General features: G+C 40.5%; 1 protein-coding gene across 1 annotated transcript in view; it reads left to right on the forward strand.

The window, feature by feature from the left end:
- Window positions 1-17,666, forward strand: part of LOC149084408 (uncharacterized) — a 39,782-nt gene extending 22,116 nt beyond the window's left edge. The window contains exon 2 of the mRNA XM_089234804.1: window positions 14,183-17,666. Coding sequence (XP_089090930.1) covers window positions 14,186-15,133 — 948 coding nt within the window. The 5' untranslated portion in view covers window positions 14,183-14,185 and the 3' untranslated portion in view covers window positions 15,134-17,666. The remainder of the gene's footprint in view (window positions 1-14,182) is intronic.
- Window positions 17,667-17,919: the final 253 nt, after the last annotated feature.

The following is a 17,919-nucleotide window of genomic DNA, read 5'->3' on the forward strand; positions in this document are numbered from 1 at the left end:
GAATGAAAATGGTTCGAATCGTGGAAAATACTTGAAAAGGAGGAATATATGGTTTTGGAAAGTTGGAGAAGGTCTTTGTCCCTCGTGTCAAATTATGGGTATAGGGGGGAAAAAACCTTTATTTAATCGATTTTTTTAAAGCGTTGTTTTCACGGTCCACGTGCTTCGAAAGTCCTTTGTCTCGAAGGTCGCATTCCTTCAATGGGTTCCTCCTTGAAAAAACGTGAACTCTCTCGAGTGCGGTTTGTCACGGAAAATTTTCTATCAATGTCAAGTTTCCTTTAAACACTAGCTCCATAACTGTGTGGTTGTCGCGAGATATTATAGAGTGGAAATTGCATTCCTAGTCGGAGGACCTAGGACGATGTGAGACGGGAGGAGCGAATTGTGGGAGTCCTTTTGATCATCCCGTACTTTACGGGAAAGACAAATTTTCTCATGTTATTCGGCTTTTAGGAGGGGTGGTCGTTCATATCACGCCCCCCCCCCCGGATCCGCACCTGAGTGAAGACAGACATCTTCAGCTGCTAATGAGACCAAGGCAGACATCTTCGTCTACAAATGGAATGAGGGCAGGCATCTTCAGCTGCAGATGAAGCCTAGGCAGACAGCCATCTTCACCTGTAAATGGAGAGGAGGCAGGCATCTTCAGCTGCGAATATGCTGAGGCAGGCATCTTCAGCTGTGAATGAAGCCGAGGTAGACATCTTAAGCTTCGAATGAAGCCGAGGTAGACATCTTAAGCTTCGAATGAAGCCGAGGTAGACATCTTAAGCTTCGAATGGAGAGGAAAACAAAAAATCTTCGGCTGCGAATGGAGCGAAGTTAGGTGGATTCAGGGCAATATGTCGGAGAAGTGACTTTTTACGTAGGTAGGTGCTTCAGATCTTCCCGTATTTCACGGGACAGAAAAGTTTCCCCACATATTATTCGACTCTTGGGAGGGTCGATCCCCCCCCCCCCCGGGTCCGCTCTTAAATATGAAATTCGGGAATTTCCAATATTCACTTCGAAATATGGAAGACAGGTGACAGCACCGGCAGAACACGCAACATGTATAACTTTGACAACATAAATACGTTAAGGCTATACATACAATCAGAGCACACGTTTTCAGGCATGTACCGATTCGTTAGAAATTTCCCAGAGGAATGTGTTTACGACAAGGGTGCTCAGTCTTTTCTAGAGTGCGGTGACTTCATTGGTTTAGAAACGTGTCCAATCGCGTGATATGGAAATGTTTCGCGAACCATTCAAGTGCAAATTGAAACAGTGATTCCCAGTTTATGTACGAGTGTGGGACTTTTGAATGTCACGAGATAGGCCAGCAGCCCGGTAAATGTTTGGTATTCTATTCTGGGGTCTCAAAGATGCTCAGTAAATTGGCTCCCCCTCGCTTTAATCAAAACAGCTGTCAGGAAAAAGTGCCGCTAAGAGGTGCTTCTCTTTGAATGATTCTGCATATAATTACCTGTAGCACATACCAGTTTAAATCAAGGGTGCTCAACGCCTTTGGAAAGTGTGGGCCAGTGTCGTGGGCGATTTAAGTGATCCGGAACAGCACCGTCGTAGGTCACTTAAGCGATATGAAAATGTGCCACGGACCGCTTAAGCGCTCAAGAACTATGCCGCTGGTCACTTAAGTAATCTGTAAATATACCGCGGGCAGCTTGATCGTTCTGCAGCTGTGCCGCGGGTCACTCAATTCATTTGCAAATACGCCGTCGATCACTGAAGTTATCTGAGAGTGTGCTAGTTCCACCTAAGTGATGTGGAACTGCACCACGGTTCACTTCAGGGGTCTGGAAATGTGCCGTGGGTCACTTGAATGATCTAGAACTGTGTCGTAGGGCACTCAAGTTTTCTGGAAATGTGCCGCGGCTCGCTCAAGTGATCTGTAAAAGTGACGAGGACCACTTAAGTGTTGAGGGACTCCACCGCTGGTCACTGAATTTATTTAGTAATGTGCCGCTTAGTTCATTTTTGCAAAATTAGGTTTGGGGTCACGGGCCGCATCAGATGATCCCGAGGACCACATTTGGCCCGCAGGCCATGAGTGCAGCATATATGGTATAAATGCTTTATTTGTTTTTAAGGAATCGCAAATATACACTTTTCTAAATGTTTTCACAAGTTGAGTTAAAAAGTGAATATTTCGAACAAAATTTTGAGCCGAAGATTCAATAGAATGTGAGCGAATCAAGTCTTGTCCGTATGACACGGATTTCCTGTTATGTCTAGCGGAATGATTATGATGTATGATTCTAGTATATATGAAAGCATATGTTGTTGCGAATCGAGCACGAGTGAATAATACTTACGACAGACATTTTGAATTTTAAAAAAAGAAAAATTATTATTTATGATAATCATGTTGACAAGTAGTTATTCACTTGCTTCATAAATGATTCATTTTACAGTTAGAGATTTTGAATGGATTTCTCGTTGAATAGGTCATTTAGCGAGACTTCGTCTCCATATATTGTCGGGTTTTCATGCACGCTCGCGTGAGTTGTAAACGGGTAGTCCGGTTTACTAAGCCTGATTTCTACATGGGCATTCACACAGGGCTCTTGTGTATGTGCTCGTATCCGAGAAAACAAATTATTAGAGCCCGGAAGTTTAGGCACTGAAAATGTCTAAAATACGCATTATAATTGATGGGGGGGGGAGGAAAAGTAACTGAACGCTACGACATTAAGTGTCCGAAATCTGGCCAAAAATTTGACTGATTGAAAATCTATTGTTTCAATAATAGATTTTATAATAATTGGCATTGGATTTTACACTTAGATTATGATTTTACACTTAGATTATGATTTTACACTTAGATTATGATTTTACACTTAGATTATGATTTTACGCTTATTTTGTAATGTATATTTTGTAATGTATGCTTTTTTATGAATAAATTGCCAGAGGTATCCAGTCCGTGTGGACAATGAGCCGATATTGCCATATGGCGATGTGGCCTGGGTATCTTTCGGTTTGACGGCATTGGAATAGAAATAAAGGTAAAAAAAAAATAATTGGGCCTACGTGTGTAAAATATATAGAAAAATCGTACAAAGTCCACTCCGATTAAAGTGGTACAAGAAATTTACAATTCGGAATTGGTTCACAATCACGAGCTGGAAGATAATCTCGGGAAAATAATAACATTATAAGCGAGTCCACTCAATACAATGACGCCAAAAAAAAAAAAAAAAGCGGTGGGAAATCTCTTTCGAAAATCATCCAAGTAGGAAATCAGTGCTTCTCGTTATTCCGAAAATATCAATGTTAAAGATTAATAATATACAGCATATATAGTGAAACCTGTGTATAAAGATACTGTGTCAGGGCCGTAACTAAGCTGAGGCACTGCCCCATTGCCCCGAGCCGAACGGTAGCCCCAAAAAAATGTACATTTATTTTGCATAACAACAACTCTTTCAAGAAGGGTTTCAAAGGAAAAGTCTGCCCCGGAGCTCTGAAAAGGCACATTATGGCCCTGGATGCTGCCTATAACGTTATTTTCTTTGGTCCCGGCGAAATTCCTATTCGATATGCAATAGCGCAAATGCCCAAACTGTCTACAACGATAACCTGTGTCTATGACAATATTTTTCCTAGATCCCTACAGTACCGTTATATACATGTATCACTGTATATGGAATATTTATGTATCGAACGAAGCGATCGTATAGACAGACATACGACAAAAATGTACGCCCGGTCAAAATTTTTACATTTTATCAAGTTTTTCAACGTTATCTTAATGGTTCGCGCTCATGAGAGCAGAAGAAACGTCGTATTAACCGATATTTCACCGTATGCGATTATTTTACAAGTGGGCACATCTAGTCGAAATAATCAATTGTTCTGTAGGTTATTGAGAAATCGATTTCTTGGACAAGTATAAAACGATAGAATGTGTTGAAAAAATATGACCGAAAAAAAATCGATCGTTTAAAATTAGAAAGTTAGTATTCAAAGTAAATGATAGATGACGCTAAAAAACGAAACTAATTTATTCACTCGCGTACAAAATCGAAACTTAAATTGATGGCTCGAAATGAAACAAAACCTGTCTCCCTCCCAAGGCCGTAGCGGGACTTAAGGGTCTGGTCCCTCCCCCCGAAATGTGAGAAAATGGCGAAAAAAGAGGAGGAAAGATGGCCAAATCTATTGTTCTATCACTTTGGTCCCCTCCCGAAATGAAAGTGGTCCCCTCCCCCCACCGAACGAAATTTCTGGCTACGGGCCTGCCCCCCCCCCTCCCCCCACCCGACCAAAATAAAAAGTAAAGATCATATTAACCGGTATCCGATCCTACTGCTCATTGTCCTTTATTATATTTTGACTCAAACCATTTAAGCATGTTTCCTCTGACTCCTATTGAGAATAGTTTACTTGCTAATATTTCCAGATCAACGAAATCAAATGCTGTTCTTAAATCTAGAAACACAGTTATGGAATATTTATTATTATTGAACCCCCATTTTAGATCAGCGTTTCTCAAATTGGGGCCATATGGCCCTCTTGCGGCCCTGAGATACTCCGAGGGGGCCATGGGTCATCAAGTTGAGGGGAGTGAGCCATGATAGGCCTGCTTAGTTCTAGAAAAATCAGATATAAAAACATTGAGCTTCAAGTGAAGTATGGTGAGGAAAAAGTGTGAATGCTTTCAAATGAAGAAGAAGCGTCCATAGAGTAAGGGCCGTCTTAACACACGCTCCCACTCATTCATAGCCCATGGCCTTGCTGAGTGCGTGGGAGGGACCCACTATAATGAGATGTGATACTATATTTTCCTCGAATGAGCGTATAAATTTGTACACAAGTATTCCTAGGAAGGTAGGGAATAAATGATGCTACCGAAACGGCCCTGCATAGAATCAGGGCCCATCTTAAAACACGGGCCAATCTAGGCATGGCCCTGATATCAATGGGGGACCTACATGATGAGCTCTGGTACCATGATTTGCGGGAATAAGGGACCGTTCAAGTATTACGTCAGCATCGAGGGGGGGGGGGGGAAGGGGGTTTCTGATTTGATGATTTTTGATGACGGGGGGGGGGGTTTGGATAATGGTTACGTCATCAACCACCCTTTATAAAAATATGAAATATTTTTTAATGGCATCTTACTTGGTGCGCCAAAGACGAGAAAAACCGAAAACCTTTCGATAGTTTGTGGGCACTTGAAGTAACACCCCCCCCCCTCCCCCATAGATAAGTACCCTACAGAGCCACTTTAGTGATCTCTAAATGTTTCGCGGATCCAAGTGATCTGGAAATGTGTCCGGGCCGCTTAAGTGCTTTGGAACTGTGCCACGGATCACTTAAATAATCTGAGAATGTGCCACGGGTAACTTTAGAGATATAGAACCAAACTGGGGGGCCACTTAAGTGCTCTAAAACTACGTCACATGTCACTCAAGGGATCTCTAAATGTGTCCCGGGTCATTTAAGTGATCTGAAAATGAAATGTGCCACGGGGAAGGGCCGCTTAAATGCTCTGGAATTGTATCACGGGACACTTAAGCGATCTGTAAATGTGCCGCTTAGTTCATTTTTACAAAATTAGGTTTGAGGAGGGGCAGGCTGCATCAGATAACCCCCAGGGCCATATTTGGTCCGCGGGTCAAGGGCGTTTATGTGATTTATCATTATATGGCTTAGGGGATGGGTCGCAATGAATATATTAAAGATAAATTTGAGTTCATAGACTTCAAATAACATTGAAATTAACTGAAATTGATTGTAATAACATATAAAGGTATTTCCTTCCGAGATTTCAATTAAAAATATTTTTTTTGCACGAGACCCCCTATGTCCCCCCCCCCCTTCCCCGTGAACGTCTCTGATCCCACCAATATGCGTTAAGATTCAGAGGGGCAGAGCTGATGACGAAACTTTGCTTACAAGGGGGGGGGGTCAGAGTTTTGCTTACTTTTGCTGACAAGGTGGGGGAGGGGGTCAAAAATGGCAAAAAATTTGCTTACGTAATACTTGAACGGGCCCCTAAATGGTTAAGTTTTCATATTATGCAAGGATCGCGTTGAATACCTGCCTGCTCTTTGCGGAGAGACTTTTTCAGTGACTCTTTCGAAATGAACATTGACTTATGTCTATACACTGTATTTCTATTTGAATAAAAAAACCCAAACACACGTCGTATTTCTCTATTTTTACCGCGAAGATTGACCGCACGAGCGTAAATAACTTCCGGTTTCATCACAATAGACGACGAAATTATCATTTGCATGCCGGAAGCCATCATTATGGTAAGGTCTGTACACAATTCCAAGGACATTCGTTATCAAAAAAAAAATTCAAATTACCCCCCCCCCCCCCCCCCCCGTCGTAATGAATTTCTTTTCGATATTACGTTTTCTTTCAAAGAGGTGATTTAGACACAGCTGGCAGACGCCACTGGTAAAAAAAGAACCATTTCCCAGTGGTCCCGGCTGACGGCGTGTTTTTTGACATTCAAAAACATAACGCGCCGAAGCGGTAGAATGGCGTCGGCCATTTTATTTAGCGATTCACACTCATGTCCTATTTAATACGACAACAACGTGTCGATTAAGACTCTTCAGAAAATCCTTCATCGTTATTTCATTTTCATCCAACTATCGGATGGATTCATTATATTAGTGAAGTAGTTGGCAACAGCCATGTTGTCTTTTGGGCTTCTTTCCGTCGCCCTTGCAAGGTTGAGTTCACATGACATACATATTAAATCTGTCAAAACAACTTGATACGTACATTACGATCGTGACACGGGGTTATGTATGCGACGAGCTTTGATCCATCTCGAGTCACGAATGTTACGCCGCGATGTCAGCCAAGATGGCGCAACTACGAATGAAGACAAGGTGACACATTTGCCTCAAATAGTTTTCTTTCAAAATGTGCTAAATATAACTTCAAACGAAACTACTTATTCTATACGTTTTCTATCAGTGAACTGTCATTGAATTAGGGATACCTACATAGTGAGGAGAAGGGTTCTGGTTGAATCAATGCCTCGTCGTGTGCTAATGCAACCGGCATATTTCCGCTTGCTACAGCCGCCCATAATTCAGGCGCGCCAAACATCAACCGGGGCTGTCGGCGGTCCGAACACCATTCGTTGTCATGTCGAGAAGGGATTTTTTCATAATAGTTATAAAAATAAGGCTCAACCTAGGGCTCATTAAAATACCAGGCTCCTTAGCTCTACCCAGAAACATGTACCTACTGGAGTTGCGAATTCGATAGCAAATGAACGCACTGAAATGAAGAGAAGATGGCCATGTAATTACCACAGTCACACTAATAAAGTTTCAAACATCCATCACACCCCGCAAATGAAATCGAAAAGTTTGGTTAATACGTGAATATAATTTGTAGAGTCCGGAAGTTCAAAAAATGCCATATAAATGCCTTTTTTTTTAATTTTCCCTGTTTTAAATTCCTATTTCGACATCGTTTAATGCTTATTCGCGAATCTTAGAGGCCATATTCTGTAGAACTTAGATGTTTTTAGCATTGAGAAATTTTCAAAAGAATTTTTTTGAAAATTTCAACCCTTGGTATTGAGGGATCTCATACCTTTTAACACAGTGAAAAACTGTGCTCTAGTAGAAATATCATTAAAAATGCAACTTATATATAATCACTGATTTATTTCAAAGTTTTTACACATATCACATATACTATCTAAGGTCAATATTAAGTTTTATATATATCTATTATACTTAATTTTTTGCAAATTTTCAAAAAAAATGCTTTAAAAACAGCTTGCGCGCGTGATAAAGTACCATGACATTAATTTAGTTGAATAAAAATTGATTCAAAATGCATAAAGGACACTGTTCAGTTCATGAAATGAAGCAAAAGTTTGAGATTTCGTGATAGCGAGCACTTGATCAACGTTCCAATTGAACACCTGGTACGTACTAATTGCATTCAAGAACTCAAATCATCCTGATTTCATGCATTCGTATGTCAAACTTGGCGTAAGGGTGCTCTTCTTTTGATGATGGGTACAGGCAGTGCTCGCGACTAGAAAAAAGGCTGAAGACCTCTGCTCCCCAGATGGAAGGGCTTGAATTTTAAACGCGTTTCATCTACAAGTTGATTGCCCCCAGTCCGATTTTCTTCATTGTAGGTCATGGGATGAGGGAGGGGATTTTGAAACTTCTCCAACATGTTATTTATTAAGTAACCAGAATCCCATGTTCTTTTCGAGAGGTGAAGAAAGGAGTACCTCAAGGAGCTGTACTAGGCCCAATACTATTTTCAATATATATAAATGATTTATGAAATCTGAAATTAAATGGAAAGTGGATAACCCTTGCTGATGACACAGTGCTTTATGTAGAAGATACAAATAGAATAGATTTAATAAAAAAAGTAGAAGATGCTTTAACAAAAATTAACATATGGCTAATAAAACATAAACTAAAACTTAACGCACAAAAAACAAGATACATTTATATGAAAACAAGAAACATGAATCTCAATGAAGACATACATCTAAAAATACATAAGCATTGTCGCTGCCAAGATAATGGTGATTGCTATATTGCCGAGAAATAGAAAAAGTTCATGAGTACAATTATCTGGGTATAACAATACAACATGGCCTTAAATGGAAAACTCACACTGTGATATTTTAATTTAAAAAAATCAGAAAATATGCAATAATCATATATAAAATAAAAAACAATTTTTCGATGAAAAATTTTTGAGATTTATTTTATGCATGAATTTATTCGAGATCATTAATTATGCAATTTGTGTCTCGGGTGAAGCATACTATGACAATATCCGCAAATTACATAGCATGTATAATACAATAAGATCTCAAATAATAACAGACAGTACGAAAATACAGTGCCACCCTATATCTTTGAGACAAAACTACTTATATAGAATGATAAAATTTTCACGAGTAGATGAAAAATTATTTCACAAAAAATCAAAATATAACCACAGGTAGATACAATAGAGTATACCAGGTACCAAAGCCTAATAAAACATTGTATAAAAAGAGCTTTTCCTACATAGCCCCCCCACTAAAGTTTTAAACCTATTTTATAATGAAAATAAAATTGGCAATAGAAGAAACATAAATAAATATAGTATTTGACTTTGTTAAAAATATTGATTATGAAATGATTTTAACAAATACTTTGTAATCAGATGTAAAAATAGTTTTGCACTGTGTACAAAAAGAGAGAGAAAGAAATTGTAAAATGACAAAGGAATGTATATGATTTTGATTGTGCATATAAGTGTAGATAGGTACATGCATGGTTTGTAATGACTAACTAATATTCACAATAAGTAATTTAATTAAATAACCGTGATTATGACTTTCAAAATGAGTAATCTAATATTTTAACAATATCGTAATCGTAAATATATGTGTAAAAATACAATATAGCATGTCTAATCATTATAATAAGCTGTTGTCTGAACCATATGTGTTTATAACTCCTTTTAGACCCGCTGGAAGGACTTTCCAAGTCCCTTGGGGTCGCAAAGTGTATGTATTTATGTATTTTTATGTTTGTACTTATGTGTATGTTTGTATTTGTATGTATGTCTGTGTTTTTGTGATTTGTTTATTAAGGAAAACAATCAAGAATACGTTTTAGGGGCACCCATTCCCTCCGACGTGTGTCGATTCAGTAGAAATTCTGAATGTGTAGGAGGTACATGTACAGTTAAGTAGTGATAGTGTTCATTAAAGAGTTAAGACTTTTTTTTCTAACTTCTGGAAAAATACTTGATGAATTGTTCTGAAATTTCGAAAGTACAATCAAATGTTTATACTCATACCAGTAAAGATTTAGTCACAAGGAGTGTGGGGGGGGGGGGTTCGTTTTGCATCAGAATCTCGGCTCAAGAGATCGTGATGCTGTCGAGGCGGCCCTGCTGGAGGGAGAGAATAATACCTTTCTGACATTGAAGTTGAGGGGAACCAAGAGTTATTTATTGTCTTCTCAGTGGTGGGCAACTTGAGGAGGTCTCGTTCTTTTAGTCCCATTAGTCTCGACACTTATGATTTATCTCACTATCCACGTCTTGAAATAAGAAAACATCATCACGTACTAAGAACGTTTCGGCTCCCCAGCAGAGCTCTCGCTACGCCAAGCACGAGCACGGGTTTGCGAACTGAACCACACGCGTCGTTATTTCCATATGACAGAGGTTTTCAACTGTTCAGTTCCCAGAAAAAGATGAATTTCCTACAAAACTTCGATTGCTTTACTCTAACGAATGGAAATTTTTAGAGCTTTTAACACTTGTGGAACCCCCCATAGTTTCGCGATTAACAAGTTGGATATCTCTATTGTACTCTACCTTGCGGCACAATCGAAAATTTATTGGAGATCATGGGAGGGTCTCTTCCACAAATATTGGGAAAGGGTGCTCAAACCCAACACATATTTTTATAGGTATTATGGAAATGGTGGGAAATATTAGGAGGGGGCTTGGGTTCATGAGCCCAATAGAAAACAGATAGCAGCACCACTGAAATACGAAACGCGTGTAACATCATAAATACGTTCTAGCAAAAGTCGATTCGTTAGAGGAATGCATGTTCAACCCATGGCCCGCCCACTAAATGTGGCCCTCGGAGTCATGTGATGTGGTCCGTGACAAGTAGCAAGACCACACAAGTGGCCCACGTAAGATTATCAAATAACTTAAGTGGCCCGTGGTATATTTCCAAATTACGCCGCATTTTCAGATCATTTAATCTACCAACGACACATGTCCTGATTACTTGAGTGACCCGTGGCACACCTCCTATTCCCTTAAGTGGCTCGGTTCATTTGCAGATTACTTAAGTGACACGTGGCATGCGTCCAGATAAGCGGCTGTAACATTTACAGTTCACTAAAGCGGCCCGTGGCATTTTTATATAGGCCATCACTTACGTGGCTTTTGGCACATTTCCAGACTCGAAGTGCATTTCCAGATCACTTAAATTGACTCGCATTTCCCGAGAGAAAATGCTTACAAGTTTCATAAACGGTTAAATGGTGTTAAAACTAAAATAATATTAAAAATAATTGTAATAATTTAAGAGCTCTTTGCATCTCTGTAAATCGTTGGCGTTCCATAGGCTCGCACCCCGGCTGTAGACAGGGATTGTATGCACACAGAACTTTGAACCGCCATGCGCACACACACCCAGCGGAACATATTTCTTCCGTGAATTCAGCTTCATAACTTCGCATTCGAATATGTTATGCAGCGGGATTAAGTTCAGGAATTTGTGTGATTTGGAAGTCTGAAATAATAAACGACTTTGTTTTCCTCGTTTTCGTACGAACCAAAAATCATGGTGGAATTTTTCTCATCTTTATTACTGCCCATTTATAATCGTGTACATGCATTTAAACCGCACCCGCGGAATAAACTTTACTCTTCAACGTCTCTTTTACGGTGGATAAACGGAAGTAATGGTACGTTATTTATATTTTATATCGCGTACAATGGGTATAAATAATGTCACAAAAATGGAAAATAATGGCGACTTCAGCCACCCGTGAATGGCTTTCGTCCTTGTTCCGGGCGCGTTTTGTTCATGTCTGCGGATTCTTTGTCATGAAGTAAGTACATGTATGAGAACGTTCCTTTCAGGGGTGGAAAAATCACGCGTCCGATTTTTTTATTATCTCGTTGCCTTGCATTCAGATCAGATGATGACCCGAAACGTCAGATTGTTGGAGTGGATAATAGAGATGGTATGTCTCAAGGCTCTTCACTGGGACTAACGATTTCTAATTATCGATTTCTCAAGCATGGAATTCATGGATTCGATCCCAGTCACAGCAAGGTGGTGATCGGCTATTGGTTTTCTGACTTCGAGTCACAAAAATGCGTGCCAGCTTCACCGTTTATAGATTATCGCTAAAGTGACCGGCAAACCCGTAAAAATTCCGTGAATACTTTTCCTTACCACTACTTTATCGTACATGCACCTAGTAGGGTAGACCTTGAGATATATGATGCATAACTTTATGTACCTTAAATTATTCAATAATTTTTTTCAATTAAATTATTTTCTTTACCCTGATGTCAACTCTGTAATTGCCCCGTGTACGGGGCAAGATTACACAAAGCCTGCGGTACATTTACACACCACTAAAAATGATGAAATATGAGGCTTACTGTGAATAAAATGCAACAAATTAATCCCAAAGAACCTAGTTTATTTCAAAAGTGCGTAGTACGATTACAAACATTAATTATGGTGAATCCTCATCTGTTTCGAATTCGCTCTCGCAATTTATACAACCAAAAATTTGGATTCCCTGTGGTAATACAGTCCTTATGTGCCCACCTCTTACATAGGGTGCATTGTACCCACTGTTCACCAGATCTTGAACTTTTGTATGGTCTTAAACAGTAAATGCACACACAGTTTTCATCGTCATGCTCTTCATCAGAGTTTCATTGGTTTTTTTGTTTGTTTGTCTGTTTTTTTTTGTTTTTTTTTTTTGTTTCTTTATGCGCTCTACATTTCCTACTTGCTCATTTGCTTCAACATTTCCTTATTGCGGTGCGAGGTCGTCCTCGCGTCTTGACACAGTTCCAGAAGACACCACATCAGGTGTTGGTTCCAACTCCATAGCCTCCGCAGCTTTCGTTGTCGCCTCCAAAGTATCCATGGGTCCTGGTTCTGCCTTCACATCATCTGAAGGTCCAGGCTACTCGCCCAAGCTCTTAGCAGACACTGGTTTCGGTACCAAAGTTTCTACATTTTCTACAGACTTTCCTGGTGGTGGTGCTGAGGAAACTGTCAGCGTCACATCTTTTAGAACATTGGCACCTTCTTCTGGGGCATTGAATTGTTTACAATAATCAGAAAGTGTCTTGAAATTGAGACCAAACGCTGCAGCTGCCTTCCTCAGAGATTGCCCATTTCTTACATTTTTGACTGCCATCTTCATCATGTCTGGGTCAATATTTTGACTTCTATTAGTTTTCATTTTGTAATTCCGAACCATTGTTAATCTGGAAAAAAAAATTAAAAACTAACGATAGTATAGGCCTACAGAATATTATTACGAAGTGGGCAGGTTTCAGACACGCGTAAATCTGCCCCGTGTGCTATGTGTAAACTTTCCCCATTGCCATTTTTTTGTTATAACTCAGCGCATAAGCTTTATTCATAAGTCAAATAATCAATTGAATAGCTTAAAATAACCGCAAAACACCAATCTAAAAGGATAGTCCATAATAAGTTATACCTTTTTAATAGTACGAGCTCTATTAAAGCCAGTACATAAGGGTAAAAATTTACTTACTTGGTAAAAAATCAGTGAAAGTTGTCCACTTCACTGCCCGCTCTAGTGACTGCAAATGGCTTCCGAGGCGATTCTCCTGACTCGACTGGTGGCGTGCTGTGACAAACGGTATGTGAACTATAAGCCGTGTGTAAACGTGCCCCTGTACCAAACTTGCCCCGGTCTACCCTACACATTCGCATGCGGAATTTCTAACAAATCAGTACATGCCAGAACGTGTTGCGTGACTCTAAGGTGTTTCTGCTATGAGAGTTGTGCTTGCCGAGTTCTTGCTGGTGCTGCCATCTGTCTGTCATATAATGAAGTTAAAGATAGTAAGTTCTTAAATTTTAATGTTATGTAAATATCATGTTGAAGGTTTGCCTGCTATCTGCTTTTTTCAAATGGGAGACCGGATTGCATTCACGTCTCGAGATTGGAAAACCACAGCAAACCAATATCAGCCGACCATTATTGTATGGCCAACGGCGTTCGAACCTGGATCCTCGCGATGAGAGTCCAGAAAGATGTCCACACCACCGCACAGCGGGTTTTTCTTACTGACACAGTCGGCTCTCAGTAGACCCACAAGTCACATTGGTCATTCATATATACGTCATATGCTGACCTGCCTCACCCTATTCGGGCGCGTTCAGTTCACGGGTTCGATCCCGGGGAAGAACGTAGCTGATAAGTTCTTTATCGGCTACCACCGATAGATGATGCCACAATATACTCTCGCCGGAAGTCCCCTCTGTTGAAGACGAGGACAGAAGTACAACATGACTTTCAGTCGGTCAAAAAAAAAGTAAATTACAGAGCACAATACTTAGTTTGTAATTCACAACCCTTTTTGTTGTTCGTTTTTAGTGATGGTGCTTTTTTCTATTTTTCAGGTGATGATGGAGGAAGTTTATGTGATCAAGCTCAAGGGGGTTCCATCAACTTCTACGTCAGAGACATCCACATCCGTGGACAGCCATGACCTATTGAGGATGTCCACGCTAGGACTGGGCGTCCTCCACGTGATATTCGGAATCCTCGTCTTGATATTCGGGGCCCTGAGGACTACGGCCGAACACGAGCCAAACATAACAATATTCGGGACACTTTTCGGGCCGGTGTTCGTGGCGACCGGTTTGGCAGCGTTCCAGTCTTTCCGGCGGCCATTCAAGAAATTCAAGATGAAAGTACTTTTCTGTTTGGCGATGTTTTCGGCTATAGGATCAACGACGTTCGTGAGCTTATGCCTACTCGGGCTCGTATATTTCCACAGTGTGCCAAGAACCTTGGGTGACAGTGCGCGGGTGACTGCGAACGCTATCGTGGCGACCATCGGTGAACTCGTAATTTCACTAATCACTGTCCTCACAGCAGGAAGCTCTGTTTGGCGAGCTTTTCAGTGCGGGGCGTTCAAATCGTCGGCGGCTCAGAAACCCATGAAGCAGAAAGTAATAGTTAAGACGAACATTATCGGGTCGAATTCGGGATCCGAGGATCTGCTGGACGCGGAGATGATTCGCCATATCAGTCCGAACTGCGTGATATCTCTGCGCGCGACGGACGAACAGCGAGAAGTCGCGAAGAGGGTTGAGGAGTATGTCAGAGAACTCAATTGCCAAGACGACATGAGCTTCACTTTTTCAGACAATACAACTCGGCCCAGCTCTGAGGCCGACGAGACGGAACTTGGCGTCGACTCTCAGAACTGGCGCAACGAGGTCCTCGCAGTTGCAAACAAACTGACTATTGAGGACTACGACGACGACGACGTGCAAGAAGACATTCACAGATGCAATCAAATCGTGCCTTACCAACCTCATCACTGTGGCAGCTGTGTGTGCTGAATCATGGCTACCATCCATCCAACAGTTTGCTGCTGACAGTGAAAAATGTATGAAACCATTTAATGAGCCTCGACTCCAGCAACGACAGCAGTATTCGTAAGGTAACCTGTTGCGCTGAGAGAACGTTAGATCGTACTGCTAGACCGAAATACTAATCGTGGTATTTTCCGAGAATCAGCAATATCGGGAAAGAGGTGCCAGATGTCCCGGTTTAGTCTGCATGAAATCTGGTCACCCTAAATCTGTCCTTGTGTCCCGAGAAAATTTATTGTACAATCATCACGACATCGAAGATTCCGCGAAAATTTTGTCGTTACAACCGAGGTTGACGTTTTCAAGACTTTTTTGACGGAAAATATAATCGGAGGCAATCACATGCTGTTTTAATTTCTTCGTGATTATTGTGACCATATTTGATCGAGAAAAATGCACTAAATTGGGATAATAAAATATTAATACGGAAAATCGCCGATTCTCGCCAAATGTCGACGAAACATCAAATATTGTTTGTAAAAAACCCTTATCGAGGAAAAATACGCTACAGGAAGTCTGCTAAAATGTACTTTACGGGAAGAAAATTAACTTGGCAAATGAAATGTAAGATATTTATAGTCATGTTAATTGCAACACAATTTATAAATTATGCAAATTACCTTCATAACCTGAATCCAGTAAATATTGGGAATTAAATCAAGATTTGTTGAAAAAAACGGGACATTTTTATTAAAAAAATAGTGGACAAAGGCAAAATACGAAGATGTTTCGTATAGACAATGAGCAAGTCGGAACGTCACACTCACAGACATGCAAATAAATCTTTTTTTTTCAACGTTAGGCATCAATATAATAACAGCCAAACATTCCCTAGATATGATCAGTTACAATTTTGAGAATTTCTTGAGAAAATGCAGGGGCGTAGCCAGAAATTTCGTTCGGGGGGGGGACCAAAGTGACAGAACAATGGATTTGGCCATCTTTTTCCCTTTTTTCGGTCATTTTCTCACATTTCGGGGGGGGGACCAGACCCCCCAAGTCCCCCCCTCCCCCTCGCTACGCCCTTGAGAAAACGTCATTCGAACGGAAACTAAAGTGACAAAAAAATTCGTTGTTTTTTATATCCGAAAGAGCTCATTAACATTATTCTCTATGGGAATCAGTCCGGACCGCTAGTTACTGACAAATATAGCCAAGGTTTCGTCACATCCGAGGTCGTTATAACCGAGTTTGACTAATTTCGTCATCCTTGCAGGGACTGATTGATGGGCTTGAGATTTTATGCGTTAGGTAACCATATGACCCGTATTTTACTGGACATTCTCATAATTTTGGCCACCCTAACCTTTTTCCCATATTCTCAACGAGCATTAGATGAATTTTTAACCTTTACTGAAATCAAAGATAATTTCCATGACTGTAAATTAGAATTATGATTAAATAATTACCTCATGAATTTTCGTCTTAAACGTGCTGTTCGTGAAATTTTAGTCCACCGCGGTCTACAATATCGCTTCATTTCTCGCCATTGGTTTTTTCGCGGAGAAAGATTTTAAGCTATGATTAGTAACTTTTGCTAGAACTATTTGGAAATATCAATTTCTCCCGAGGAAACGTAAACGTAAGTAGGAGTTAATGATTTTTGAATTAATTGTGGGTGGATCCACATCTCCCCAGGCTCCGACGCTCCTGCGTACTGTGTCAACAGTAACTGGACAATATTCGGTGGAAATCGTCGGTATTTTGCGAGAATTGGCTGGATCGTCTCGGTTTCCCTCATCATCACTAGGGCGACCAGATCACAACGATTTCGCGATGAATAGGAGCATGAAGATACTGTTCCGACACATACTTGATACTCAACAAGTGCAAAAAACCAGAAGTTTCAACAGCTGGTTGATGCGAAGATGGATTTTTTTCTTTCCTGAACTCAACTGCCCTTGCGGGGAATCGAACCGACGTATTCTCACTCACCGGATGAGGGCGTTAGACCACTACGCTACAAGGACAACGAATCTCAATCTTGCTTTAGAGGTAAACGGGGCCATACATGGATGGTATAATTCAGGATAAAGCTCACAATTGCTGACACTACCACCATAACCTTCGAATGAATAGCGAAGAGTGACATCATCCTTGGATAAGTCGCCATCTGGTGGCAATGTCAGCAATTGTGATATTTGGCCTGAGAGGTCTGACCGTCAATGTACGGTCCCTTTCAGTGCACACGAGGTCTAAGGAAAGATTGAGGGTTGTTATCCTTGTAGCGTAGTGGCCTAGCAAACTCATCCGTTAAGTGAGAGGACGTGGGTTGGATTCCCCGCACAAGAAAGAGAAGGGCGGTTTAATTTTCTTTCCTTCCTGAATTCATTTTAGCATTAGCCAGCTGTTGAAACCTCCGTGTGGATAGCAGAGTGACATCATCCTAGGACAAAAAAAAGCGAATCTTGTTCTTAAGTGTCAATGCAAACATGTACAAAATGAAGATTATGTATTTTCAAAACAAGTTTTGTAATAAATAATTAAATTACTTGGTTTATTGTTTTGTTCCCTTTTTCTTGTCTTTTGAGGGAAATAACAAAAGTTGTCCCTAACCATTGATATAAGTTATCAGGGCCATTCGAGTATTACGTAAGCAGATTTTCAGCCATTTTTGACCCCCCCCCCCCATCAAAATTTCGTCAGCTGCTTCGAATATTTCATATCTTCAAAAAGGGGTGGTTGATGGCATAAGCAACCTTCAAACCCCCCTTCCCCCCCCCCTTGTCATCAAAAGTCAGCAGATCCGAAAC

Source organism: Pholcus phalangioides, unplaced genomic scaffold (genome assembly GCF_987345545.1).
Source record: "Pholcus phalangioides strain wild (caught in Gottingen) unplaced genomic scaffold, Ppha-v1.0 ptg000008l_1, whole genome shotgun sequence".
Lineage (NCBI taxonomy): Eukaryota > Metazoa > Arthropoda > Arachnida > Araneae > Pholcidae > Pholcus > Pholcus phalangioides.